Source organism: Aotus nancymaae, unplaced genomic scaffold, assembly GCF_030222135.1.
Source record: "Aotus nancymaae isolate 86718 unplaced genomic scaffold, 86718_ANA_hifiasm-v0.15.2.pri h1tg000131l, whole genome shotgun sequence".
Taxonomy (NCBI): Eukaryota; Metazoa; Chordata; class Mammalia; order Primates; family Aotidae; genus Aotus; species Aotus nancymaae.
The window spans coordinates 2,611,111-2,624,651 of NW_026988546.1; the positions used below are offsets into that span (position 1 = coordinate 2,611,111).

Below are 13,541 nucleotides of genomic sequence, written 5' to 3' on the forward strand. Positions count from 1 at the left end.
TTGGGTTAGAGTTAAACGTACAAAATGGACATCATTCTTTTTAAGGGAGCTAAAGGTGACTGCTGATTGAACAGATAGCGCAGGGAAGGACTTTATAGGCATGAAGACAGGGCTAGGAAGTCACAAAGGAAACGGTCAGTAGATAGGACCACACAAAAATTTAGAACCTGGTTAAGTGAGACCTCATAAATAGAAAGCCCGAAGTTCCAGGGTGTCCTCAGGCTCCTTGGATGAATCACATGAGCCCAGGCCGCCATCAGCCACCCTTCGGGACGTCAGGGTGAAGCTGACTGAGGCTGAGGTGTCATACCAGGATTCAAGGGCTTCAGGAAGCCCTGGCTGGTTTCTATTTCTTGGAGTCCAGGCCTAGGCCTTGGGCTAATATAAACCTGAGGGTGGGGTAGGAAGGAACTGAAGGGGCCCAGTGCCAGAACAAGGTGTTCTCTAGTCCTCATGTGTCCCTCTTACCCTCTGGGCAGGGGTGAGCCCAGGCACTGGCAGCAACTCGGGAACAGCATTGACTTCTCCTCAGGGAGGCCCCTTCAACTTCACCAGCACGTCCACGCTTCATGGTACATTGTCCGTTCAGAGACAGCCCTCCACTGTGTCTCATGGTTTCCTCATCTGTCTCACCTGGGAGGAGCCCTGTGCACACAGTGACTGGTCAGCCAGCTCGGCCCTGCTGCCCCCAGGACCCTGATGACTCAGGATGGCTAGGGCTTTGCATTTTAGCAGAAAGGAAGCACAGTTGCAGCACCACTCATTAAAGCACATTGTGCATCACAGGTCTGCAGAGAGTGACCGTGTGGGTAACATCACTGTGATTGGCTGGCAGATGGAGGAGAAGTCAGACCAACGGCCCCCTGTGACCCGGTCTGTGGACACTGTCAATGGGAGGGTGAGTTTTGCCACTTTCCTCCTCTCCCTTAGAAAGAGTAAGGGAATTCATCAGTTAAAATGTGGCCGTCTTGGACTTAGCCTCTGTGCTCAGCAAAGGGCAGAGCCTGCTGCTTGATGCTGCTCCCCATGGACACTCCGGTTCTCCCCAGGCATACCTCGAAGCAGGAAAAAGGGCTTCTGCCTGTAAGGCCCTGCTGCCTTGGAGCCTGCCTCTGTTCTGGGCGCCACACTGCCCACTTCTAGGGGGCAGGAGGGAGCAGGAAAGAGCTCTGCTGGAAGAACTGCAGTCAGGGGGCAACTTGGGGGGTGTGGAGGGCGAGCAAAGAGGCATTTAGGACCCAGGTCATCTGTCCTGTTTTGTTAATACCCTCTTCTCCCAGACACATGCATGCCCTGCAGTTGCCTGATACACACCCCCACCTTTTCTCATCCTCCCCTCTTCCCCAGTCCTCCTCCCCAGCTCTAGCTACACCCTCCTGCACTCCCTCTCATGCACAGTCTCTCACACAGACACTGAAAGAAAAATTCTAATTTCAGAGCCCCAACACTGGTAACTAGTCATTGTTGTACAATATGGAGATGTCTCATTTTACCCAAAATAACCCCAGAATGTTAGTTCTGGAAATATCCCTTGGCATCATCTATTCTCTTCCTTTCATTTCGTACATCAGAACACTGAAACACAAGGTGAAGTGACTGAGAAACCATGCATGTCTAGAGAATTGTGTGTGCATGAAGTGATTCAACACACTGGGAGGTGAATTACTTTGTGGTTTGGGCAGCATATTTATTGTAGAATTAATGGTGGATATTCATCTTAAGAGTTCTGTTATGATGTATTTAGGCCACTTTTTCTGCCAAATCCTCTGGAGTCATCTGAGTCTCATGGTTTTCTTGTGCTTTTCCTTACACATTATCAGATGGTTCTTCCTGTTGATGAGAGCTTGACAGAGGCATTAGGAATCCGATCCAAATATGCTTCATTGCGAAAGGACACTTTGCTGAAATCGGGTAAACAGCTTCCTCCTTTTGTACTCTTGTTTCTCTTGTAAGTGTCCACTTGGGCCCACAGTCCCCTTTGCTCCCCACCTGCTGCGATTGTCCCAGCCATGCACCCTGATTGTCACCTCTCTCTGCTGCTTATCATTGTGTTCTTTTTGCAGCATATAAAGAGGTAGTATAAAAACATTGATAATTTTCCTTGAAAGAGGATTAAAAAATAAAAAGAGTTAGTAACACTCCAAGGAAGTGGGTGCTCCTGCTTCATCTCACTCTTTTCTGTTTCACATGGGGTTGGTGACTGACAGCCTCCCTGCCCCCAGCTGCTTGCGCTTTAGAGTTAGTTACATGTTCTGGGAGAGGAAGATTATATGTTGCTGGGAAGAAATGTTTAGGCCTAGCCACTTGGTGGGTTTTCAGTATAAGTGTTTTAATTCCCATGAGACGAACAGTGAGAGGACTTGAGGTGTCAGCATCCCTGAGGGCCAGGGGAGGAGAACCCATGAGGCAGGTCTGCAGCTGGTTCACATGCAGCCTGTCTCCCCTGTCATTCCACTTCAGTGTTTGGCGGTGCCATCTGCCGCATGTACCGGTTTCCAACCACTGATGGTAACCACTTGCGGATCTTGGAGCAGATGGCAGAGAGCGTGCTCTCCCTGCACGTGCCCCGGCAGTTCGTGAAGCTCCTACTAGAGGAAGATGCAGCCAGGTGAGGCCACATGGAAGGACTGACTGTTCATCATACCCATGTCATGTGCCCCTTCCTTTCTGAGATATAGTGGGCAGAGCACTGGCATCAGATAGACTGGGCTACAAACACAGCCTCTTTCCCTACAGCTCTGTGGCCTTGGCTTGTCTAAGCCTCACTTTGCTCATTGGTATCATGGATTGCTGTGGAAGGATTTCATAAGAGAGTGTACTTGATCCCAGATGTGTGTCCTGCACTCAAAACTTCCTCCCTTCTCTTCTTTCCGTTTTTTTTTTTTTTGGAGACAGAGTCTTGCTCTGTCGCTCAGGCTAGAGTGCAGTGGCATGATCTCGGCTCACTACAACCTTCGTCTCCTGGGTTCAAGTAATTCTCCTGCCTCAGCCTCAGAAGTAGCTAGGATTACAGGTGTGTACCACCATGCCCAGCTAATTTTTGTATTTTTAGTACAGATGGGGTTTCACCATGTTGGTCAGATTAGTCTTGAACTACTGACCTCAGGTGATTCACCTGCCTCAGTCTTCCAAAGTGCTAGGATTACAGTGAACCACCATGCCCAGCCTTCCTTGTCTTATTTTCTTTCCCCTCTTACTAGTCCTTCAGAAAGTTAGAAATAACTGGTAATTCTTTGATCCTAACTGCCCAGATCAGTAGTTTTCTGGGCTAGGGCCATAGAGATAAAGGCTCCAGAAGACTGAGTATGGCCTGTCAGTGCTCTGTGGTCATAAGGGTCTTAACGCCTCTGTATCTCTCAACCCAGGGCATATCTTGTCAGTCCTAAGGTGAGGAGAGGCCCAACAGGGGCCCTGCAGCTTATGTCTCCTGTTTGTCTCTGTTTAGTTTTATGCTGCTATAACAGAATGCCAGAGACTGAGTAACTTATAATGATCAAAAATGTATTTGTTCTGGAGACTGGGAATCCAAAAACATGGTGCTGGCATCTTGTGAGGGCCTTCATGCTGCATCATCCTGTGATGGAAGGCATCAGGCAGCAAGAGAGCTCTTGAGAGAAGGCCAAACTTACTTTTATCCCACTTTTATAACCCATTCTTGCAATAGCCAACCCATTCCTGTGATAATGACATCAATACTTTCATGAGGGCTCTACCCTCATGACCTCATCATCTCTTAAAGGTCCCACTTCTCAAAACTGTGGCATTCAGGATGAAATTTCCAACACAGGAACTTTGGGGATAGTCTCAGATTGTCATTTCTCCTGGTCCTAAAATGATGTTAATTATAAACACAATATAACAGAAGCATGAAAGAAAGCAAGGCAGCCAGAATCCTGCTGTTTTCAAAGAATTATTTTGTTTAAATATTTTATCTGGGAAAAAAAATCAAACTTAAAGGTCAAGAATAATGCAGTGAGCACCTATGTACTTTTCATATAAAATCACCAATTGTTAATATTTTGCCAATTGCTTTCTCTATGCACATATTTTTAATAGTTAATTTAAAAAATTTTCTTTCAGCTTTGCCCATATTTGTCTATATTTACATAGTGACAATCTACTTTTCCATATATCTTCAGTTTTCATGTTTCAGTTTCCCATTACATGGTATGTTATAATTTTAAAGGGTTTTTTTCATTTTTTTTTTTTGTTTGAGATGGTATTGCTTTGTCACCGAGGCTGGAGTGCAGTGGCACCATCGTAGCTCACTGCAGTCTGAGACTCCTGGGCTCAAGCCATCCTCTTACCTTAGCCTCCTGAGCCTCCTGAGCAGATAGAACTACAAGCACACACCACTATGCCCAGCTAATTTTTTCATTTGTTGTAGAGACAAGGTCTTGGTATATTGCCTAGGTTGGTCCCCAGCTCCTGGCCTCAAGCAATCCTCCCACCTTGACCTCCCAAAAAGCTGGGATTCTAGGCATGAACCACTGTGCCTGGCCAAGAGTTGATTCATTTAACAAGTGCTTTAGTTCATGGGTTTTTTTTTTTTTTTTTAAAGCAACAACCACGTCAGGCACTGTTCTCGGTGTGGGAGGCTTCTTGGTGAGCTTTACGTGGGGGTTGGTCAGAAACAGAACTGGGAACCTCACACAGGAACTCCAGATGCTTCAGTGTGTGCTGGAAGTGAAAAGGGAGCTGTGAGAAGAAAGAGCGTGATCAGGGCTGGCCTCTGTGAGATGATGACATTAAGCTGACACCTGAAGCGTAGAAAACAGCCACATGAACACAGGGCAGACACATTCTAGAGAGAGTAGCTAGCAGCAGCCTGGCACACAAAGCTGCTGTTCTCAGAGTGGCCTGAGGCCATGGGGCCGGCTGACCACATAGCCCTGCTCTGGGTGTCCTTTGCTGTTTTAATAATAATTAAATGGTACAGCTTTTTAAAACAATTTAGACAAGTTAGATTTCCTAAGAACTTTTCTAAAATTTAGCTTTTCTTCTTTCTCAAAGGAAAACATGAGTGCAGTATAAAAAAACCAAATAGCGCTGAAAGGTTTTTAACTAAAAACATAACTCTTGGGGCTTTACTTTCTGATCCACTTCCCAGAAACAATCACTTTTTGAGAGTTTTAGTGTTTACTGATACATTTCTAAATATATATGTAAAAAGTTCTCTTCATTAATCAGTTTCAGGGATTAGCTACCAATTTTCTATGCTGAGGGTTTGGCCTTTTATACCTTCCCAGTCCCCATTTTCCTAATTTGGTTATCCTTTTTGTTTTTAAATCCGTCTTGTGATTTCACTGTTATGATTGTGTAGCTATTCTTCATTGCTGAGCTAAGGAATTTATATTTCAGTTTTTATACAGCTTTTTTTTTTTTTTGAGTTAACAGTTCCTCTTTTTCTTCTCTTCTCCCTCCTCTTACCTCTTCCCCCTTCTGTTACCTTGTGCCTCTGTCACACACACACATAAAGACAAGATCAGGCCTGATTTCATCCACAATGACACAGCGGGCCACTTTTAGGTTCAGACAGCTCCTCTCTTACATAGACATGGAAGGAAGAATAGCCAGAGGTGCCAGCTCCCATAGTCCTTGTCCCATACCCAAAAAGGACAGCAGTGAGACAGAAGGGCTTGTGATTGCAGCACGATTTGTGGGACTCCGCTGCTGAGGTGCCACCACTAGGCTACAGCTGAGTGGTTTTAGATTCTATAGCTCCTTTCTCAGGAGGAGGGCAGAGGGCCCACACCTCAGGACAACCTGGGAGGCCATGAGAAATGCTGTCCTGATAGCCTCCTAGGGGAAGTGGCCCAGGCCAGTTACTCTCAAGCCTGCAGTCCTCTCTGTTCTGGGAGGATCACACATTGTTTAGCCCAGACTCAGGTGGTCTGTGGTTTGAGCCTGTGCTTGAGGTCACCTGCAGGTCTCCAGAGTGCCAGGGCAAATCTCACCAGCAGCCTGTCACCTTGTCCCCACCTCCACATAGTCTCCCTTAAACATTCGACTGAGTTCCTGTGAAAAGCTTCTCTAGACACACTTTCGCGTGGTCAGTGGTCTGCCTTTCATGTAGCTGTCTGTCCTCCCCTCCCACCCAGTTTCTCTTTAGATGGCCAGTGTAACCATTGTCCTGGCCCACCCTGGGCATCTGTGATACTTCCCATGCAAATGCTGTTGTCCTGGGTAGGCCTCTTGGGGCTCTCCAGGGAAACCAGTTAGCCCACAGCCTGATGCATCTCTGTCTTGCTTGCAGAGTGTGTGAGCTGGAGGAGCTGGGGGAACTGTCACCTTGCTGGGAGAGCCTCCGGCGCCAAATTGTTACCCAGTACCAGACCATCATCCTCACATACCAGGAGAACCTGACCGACCTCCATCAGTACAAAGGTGGGTGCATCCCCATCCCATCACCACACGCACTCACTTACTCACTCTGCTTTCCCGGCCAGAGATCTGGAACACAGGGTCACTTACACATTCCCACTGACAGACACTTTAATGGATTTTTAAAAATAACTTCTCATGTAGGTGTGAATTCTTTCAAATATGGGTTTTTCTGATCTTAATTAAAAAGACAAATCTGTGAATTGCAGTGAAGAGACCCCTGTGGTGTCATCTACCAAAACAGCCACTGTAGAATGAAATCTAGGGGAGGTGAAATCACGGGCTATTGCTGGTTCATGTTATTTCTTCATCTTGAACTAATGTCAGTACAGTGACCAAAAGGATGTAGGCCCTCACCTTGAAACAAAGCAGTTTTCAAGATTTCCCAGCTTAAAGAGTAAATGATAACTTTTATTAAACATATAAATCATCAAGGGGGAACTCTGTATTTTAAGGCTCAAAAAACAGTGGAATGTGAATGAACACCTCACCGTTTCTTCTTGAAAGCTGCCATTTGATTTTCAAAATGCTCTCAGGGCAGATTCAGAAATCTGTTCTTGTTCCTTTTTTATTCCAAGTGGAATGAATTTTTTGGTTTTTCATTACTCTATATATTGCTTTAGCATTTGGAATTATTCTCAATTTTTGGATTCTTCCCTTTGATTCCTCTACATAATGGAATTTCAGGGTTTAAGGACAACCATAAGCCCTTAATCTGGTTTTGACACAGAACATATGAACCTGTCTATGAACTTGGAAGAGAAGAAGCCAAATGCAGGACTGACAAGGCGGTGTTGCCTAGGCTTGATGTGAGTCTGAAGAGAGGGTCTGACTAGGAGAAACGGCAGCATTTGCCCAGGAAGGAACTGAGGGACTCACCCATGCTTGATGGCTCTTACCTGGGAAAGTATGAAACCCACACAACCTTGAGTTTTCTAGAGCAGAGCTTCTCAGATGTCAGTGTGCACCCGGATCCCTTGAGAATTGTGTTAAATTGGCAGTTTGGGATTGTGCACTTCTCACAGGCTCTCGGATGCTCATGTTGCAGTCTCTGGACTGCACCCTAGGTATCAGGCCATAGAAAACATCTCCTGTGGCAAACTGGAGACACACAGTGGCTGGTCTGCGATTCATATGCTAGCTGTATTAGTTGATGGTTTTCACTAGATAAAATCTTTATTTCTTCCACTCTTCTTGTTTTCAGTTTAATTCATAATCCCTTTATTTTGTAGGCATGTGATTCTCCATTTAATTTAGTTATAGATTCTGAATATAGAAACAAGATTGTGGATATTTGTTATAAAATGGTGTCCAGCCTCCTTAACCAACCAAGTGTTAACAGGGAAACATATTGAAGTTTGTGTGTCAGAAGGCTGGAATCAATGCTGTATTGCATTTGTTCGTCTTGATGGGCCTGTGGGTATGAGAAGCCCTCTTGATCACTTTCAGGAGTTGAGATGTATTGCACTAGCCAAACTAAATTCTTAGTTCTTTGACGATGGCAGTCTCTGGAGTCAGAGCAGGCAGTCTCTGGCATGGACCCCTTTGCTTATTATGGTAATGCTGACATTGTGCTGCACAGAATCACATTTTTTGTGTCAGATCTCTCAGTAGAGAGCTGAGTCACTGAAGGCAGAGCATTGTTACCATAGCCTTTTGAAGTTGGTTCTCCCTGGCACCATTCACCACCTGAACACCCAGAACCAGCTTCCTGGCCAGTGGGCTGCCCTTGACATCTCACCCATCTGCCACATGGAAATGAAATGTGCTTATGGCAACTTAGAACCTTCTAGGTCACTGCCGATACATACCTACTTATATGCACAGCATCCTCTGAATTCCATTTTCTGCTTGCAACTCCTGAATGCAGCATGCATGCTGATGGCCTTTATCTTCTTCTATTCCATTTCTTAGGGCCCTCATTTAAAGCAAGCAGTTTGAAAGCAGATAAAAAATTAGAATTTGTTCCCACAAACTTGCACATACAAAGGATGAGAGTTCAAGACGATGGAGGATCAGGTACCTCTTTTTCTGCCCCCTCTTGCTGAATCACATTTTGCTGCTTTTCTCTCTGGGTACTTGGTCTCTGAGTGCCCCACGTCTGCCAATTTCCCTGTGTGTTCTGGGTGGCTCAGAGGAGAGATTTGTCACAAGGCAGTTTTCTTAAGAGCCCACACCCCTTCCTTTTGTCTCTCCTCCCTCCAGCTTCCCTTTGTATTTCCATGGCAGAAAATTGTCTGTTGGCCATTCTTCCCAAGGTGGGATGCAAACAGGAGTTGCTGGGTGGCTTCCTGCAGCCCATGTGGCTCCACTTGAAACGTTTTGAACCCCTTTTTGCTGAGGTGATGGCACTGGGCTCCAGCAGACCCTTGGGCAGCCTGGGCTGTGGGATCAGGGGAACCAAAGACTGTATGGCAGTGGGCTGGAGGGGCAGGACTCCAGACTTGTGTACATATCCCTGTAGCTGGCTCGTCCACAGGCCTGAGCCCAGAGTAATGGAGGAGAGCTTTCTGTCATTCAGATCAGAACTACGACATCGTTACCATCGGGGCGCCAGCAGCACACTGCCAAGGTTTTAAGTCAGGAGGTCTCCGCAAAAAGCTGCACAAATTTGAAGAGACCAAGAAACAGTAAGTAGCCAGAGAGGATTCATGGTCCTTGTACAGCTTTCTGATGCTTCTTTTCTCAGTTTAAAATAAATCATAATAAGACCACTAAAACATCCAGCCATCTGACCTGCTTTTGCGTGGCGGAAGGAGCTGCCTTATGGAGCCTGTGCTGCTCTGTGCGTGTGTGACTGAGGGTGGGTGATGAGGACACTGGATCAATGGTCCTGTCCTGCAAAATGAGAAGTGGGTTTGATCCACCTCAGAAGCGGTGCTCCAGGCAGCCACCCTGTGTGGACTCTGCTGGCTCAGTGTCCTTTAGAGTCCCTGGCCAGTCAGTTGAAGCATCAAGCCTGGAGCACGTTGTTTCCTAGAAGACAGCATTGATAAACATTCCCAGTTTTTAAAAGATTCAGGTGGCTGTACAGAGCTACTGTCCTGAGCAGGAAATTTCCAGGTAGTGAGAGTAGTGAAGGTCATTTCAGACAAAGACATGGCAGAAGCAGTGCATGTGGTGAAATGTGGCCAGGTGCATGGTGCCAGGGGAGGAGAGCTAAGTCAGAGGGCTAGCCTTGCTGCCAGCCTGCTCTGTGACCAGGGCTACAGCGCCCAGCAGATCTAGGCCTGGTTCTAGGGGCTTAGGGCCTTGCTTGGGAGTAGACAAGTCAGCAAGCCCTAAATAAGCATGCTGAGGATGCTGGGGTACATGGAGCAAGGCATCCACCCAGCCCCCAGGGGTGGGAGGGAGAGAGCCAAAAATAAACCCAAGCTGTTGTGTTAGATGTGCAGGAGGCATTGATGATCTTCCAGAGCATCACCTGTGAAGATTTCATTGACTCAGGAAGTGGGGGTGATGAGTCTAGATGACCAATAAGGTCCTTGGACTGTGACTGCAGAATAGAGGAAGTAGCATGAGGTCTCTGGTTTAGGGAGAATAATTATGACTTAGCATGTGTTTGGGCTTATAGGAAAGACAGAAGTGGGTGAGGTAAGGTGAATGAGAGGAAGACAGTGCTAGAGCAGGGTTCTGACAGGATGGAATGAGTTAAGAGCAGGCAGTTCATCAGAAGGGCCAGGAGAAGAGGTGGGACTGCAGAGTGATGTCTGAGGTAGGAAGGAACAAGTAGAGACATCCCTCGACAGCCTTTGCAGCATGTGGGCTGGGGAGGGGAGGGTCAGACTCAGCAAGCAAGCATGGAACAGCTTGAGGGAAGGTGAGCAAAGGCCCAGGGAGCATCATGAGAATCCTGTGGATGGTCAGGCCAAGAGCTCTGGTTCATGCCATGGAGCTGGTGGTTGGCACCTGACTATGCTGCTGTGGCTGGGAGTCAGGACCTGATTTGAGAAAACTGACTCTGGACTGGAGCAGGAAGGAGGCGAAAGGTCAGATCAGTGGCTGAGTGGGTCAGAGAAGCAGCTAGGGGCATCACTGATGATGGACAAGGCTGGATGGCTTAACAGGGAACAGAAGAGCATGCCCTGTGAGAAGTCACCATTCCGATATGTGTACAGGCTACTTGGGGCCAGCCCAGAGCCTAGTCAGTCCTGGATATGGGAGGATAAACGGGGAAGGGGAATTCAGGCCCCCAGACAACCTACTTGAGCCTGATTCATTCCCAAGGGCACTTCCCTAAGCAGACAAACCAGGTAACCAGACCTGCCTTAGGATTCGCTGACTCCAGTGTCCCTTTGGGAAATAGGAATAAGATGCAGCTTCCTGTGCCCACCACAGCTCTGCACAGCCAGCCAGAAAGCGTGTCTGTTGCTCCATTGCATGTTGCCCTGTGGAGAGTGTGAGCGTGCAGCTTGAGATGGCTTGGGGCCCTGAAGGAGGACGCACAGTCACTCTGTGTGGCCAGTCAAGAAGGGGGCCTCCTGGATGTCTTTTTCCCAGGGGGCTTGGAGTGTTGATTCCTGATAACTCTGCATGTTAACTTTAGAATTTATTTCTTAATACCTCTTTAGTATTTTTCAAATATATAAGTTTCTATTTGATTTCCTACTAATGCCATCAAGACGCTTATAGATATGTTTTTCATGATTTGAACGTTCCTTTAAATGTAGAGGTAACTTGGCCTGAGGTGGGTTGTCTCCCTGGCGCTTGAGTACAGGTAGTGACGCTGCTCTAAGGAATAAGCACATTGGGCTCATAATTGTAGTCATCCCTGTAGTTGGGACCTCAACAAACAAAGTTAAGTATTTTGACAAAAAATAACATGGCTTTTTAATTTTTTGTTTTTGCATTTGGTATTTGCTAACGAACTGCTAATATTTCATTTTGGTTCTTTTCTTTAGCAGTTTTGAGGAGTGTTGGTGAGTTTTCTGTCTGTGGAGAGAGTGTCTGTTTGGGTCTCACCCTCATGCAGAGAAAGCTTGTGCCATCCCCACCCCGCCTCGTGCCGGCTTCCCCCACGGTGCTGCCATGGTTCCTAGTTACACACCTCATAGACAGTTCTCTCTTCCAACTGCAATGTTCTTTAATAATGAATAGCCAATCTCCAGTCTGCTGTTTTACCTTTAAAACTTGGCAGCTGGGTGTTGCTGTGCTCACTCTGAGAAAGGACCTAGTTCTCTTTCTCTCAGGAAGAGGAAGGGCCCGACCCAGGAAGCCACTGGGTGCTGGGTTCTCATGTCAGCCTCTGGGTGCAGCTGGGAACTCCTTTCTGTCTTCTTTTTTTTTTTTTTTGAGACAGAGTTTTGCTCTTGTTACCCAGGCTGGAGTGCAATGGCGCGATCTCGGTTCACCGCAGCCTCTGCCTCCTGGGTTCAGGCAATTCTCCTGCCTCAGCCTCCTGAGTAGCTGGGATTACAGGCACGCACCACCATGCCCAGCTAATTTTTTGTATTTTTAGTAGAGACGGGGTTTCACCATGTTGACCAGGATGGTCTCGATCTCTTGACCTCGTGATCCACCCGCCTCAGCCTCCCAAAGTGCTGGGATTACAGGCGTGAGCCACCGCGCCCGGCTCTGTGTTCTTATACAGGAATCTTGTGGCCTTCCAGTTTTCACTTCACTATTACCTCTGGTATGAATGAAGCCAGCCTACATCTTCATGATACTCGTTAATTTGTGCAGATTTTAATAACACTGTTACTGGGGTAAGTTTTATCCCTCAGGGTGGGTGCAAACCAACATTTAATACAACTGAGTGACTTTTTCCATCAGATAATTAGATGGCAGTTAGAAACTGCGGTGTCTGCTGCCTGGGCTTCCTTGCTGCTGCCCCAGGCCCATAACATGGGCTCTACAGTGGTGCTTTATTCAGAAGCACCTTTAGCCCCTCCAGAAATGCTGCTACCTCAGAGCCTGAGACCCATGGGGCTGAGGCATCTCAGATTCCCCCTGGGGGTCCTTTTCCCTGGGGGTACTTGAGGTATAAGGGAGGGAGGAGGGCATCTAGGGATGGTTGCTGCTGCTGCACCTGCCTCTCTAATGGAGGAGACCCAGGCTACTTCTGTGGAAGTGGTCTCTCAGCCTCCCCTCCCTGACTTTCTCTACTGGGGCCTCTTTCAAGGCCTGATCTTTCCCATAACAAGACAAATAAAGTACTTGGGGGTTGAGTCTAGGGGTGCAGAGGAAGGGGAATGGGAGGGGAGAGCCAAAGGCCCAGCTGCCCCCAAGGCCTGCTCCTTGGTAAATCCCAACTCAGGTGTTTCGGGTTGACTCTTCTTCCTGGGGAACTTTTCTTAGTTCCTGAGTTCCCTCTGAGGACCCTCCATAGCCCAATCCGGGCCTGGTTACCCCTTCCCCGTCTGCTCCCTGCTCCCCATATACAAGACTGTCCCTGAAGCGGGGAGGAAATGGAGTGCAGAGGGTTATAAGCAGAAGGAGGGTCCCTGCCTGGAGACTGTGAGGGGCTAAATCCCAGGCGGAGAGGACCCAGCCTCCCAATCCTCCTGCCCTTACAGAACCCAGCTTCAGGGAGCTCAGCCTCTGCAGAGGTGATCCTGCTCTTCTAATATTCAGAGTGACTGTTGCTCAGCAGTTACCAGCAGTTCCTGGCCAGTGCTACAAGACACCACTCTTATACTCTTGTGGCATCTTCAGTTTAGCCCATGACCGCAGTTCTGGGTAGGTCCAGGTCTGGGGTAGGGACCTAATGCAAAGTCCAAGGGCCATACCTAGGACACTGCCTTTTGGGGCTGCCCCTGGGCTTCATGTCTACACCTCCATCCTATCGCCTTCATATGGCCTCCTGGTTTTTAAAACTAGGTAGTTGAGCACACATGCTTGTATTTTCCTCCTCATCCTAAACACCACCTCTTTGAAATTTGCCTTTTCTTGCCCCTGCCATGTATGTCCCATGCATGAGTCCCAGGTACCATCATTAAACATGACTTATGAGAACACAGGGCAAGTATAGGGTGGTGCTTTTCTCTTGGCCTGGGCAGAGGGTATATATTTGTTGAAGAATACACAGTCACCTTTTTACACAGTAGTAGATCTACATACAGCACATTTTACATATGTTCTCTAAATATTGGGGGACTGGGAAGATTCTTCCCCCACTCCCCACTTTTTTTGGAGCCTGAGTCTTGCCCTGTCACCAA

General features: G+C 47.4%; 1 protein-coding gene across 14 annotated transcripts in view; it reads left to right on the forward strand.

Annotated features, from left to right (window-relative positions):
* INPP4A (inositol polyphosphate-4-phosphatase type I A) overlaps positions 1-13,541 on the forward strand; it is a 144,743-nt gene that overhangs the window by 92,277 nt on the left and 38,925 nt on the right. For 10 of the 14 annotated variants that reach the window (XM_021671760.2, XM_064371464.1, XM_064371462.1 and 7 more), the window contains 7 exons: positions 787-898; positions 1,821-1,911; positions 2,461-2,608; positions 6,257-6,387; positions 8,299-8,403; positions 8,906-9,014; positions 11,286-11,303. In XM_021671760.2, coding sequence (XP_021527435.2) covers positions 787-898; positions 1,821-1,911; positions 2,461-2,608; positions 6,257-6,387; positions 8,299-8,403; positions 8,906-9,014; positions 11,286-11,303 — 714 coding nt within the window. The remainder of the gene's footprint in view (positions 1-786; positions 899-1,820; positions 1,912-2,460; positions 2,609-6,256; positions 6,388-8,298; positions 8,404-8,905; positions 9,015-11,285; positions 11,304-13,541) is intronic. The other 4 variants (XM_021671761.2, XM_021671763.2, XM_021671768.2 and 1 more) reach the window with 1 other exon arrangement.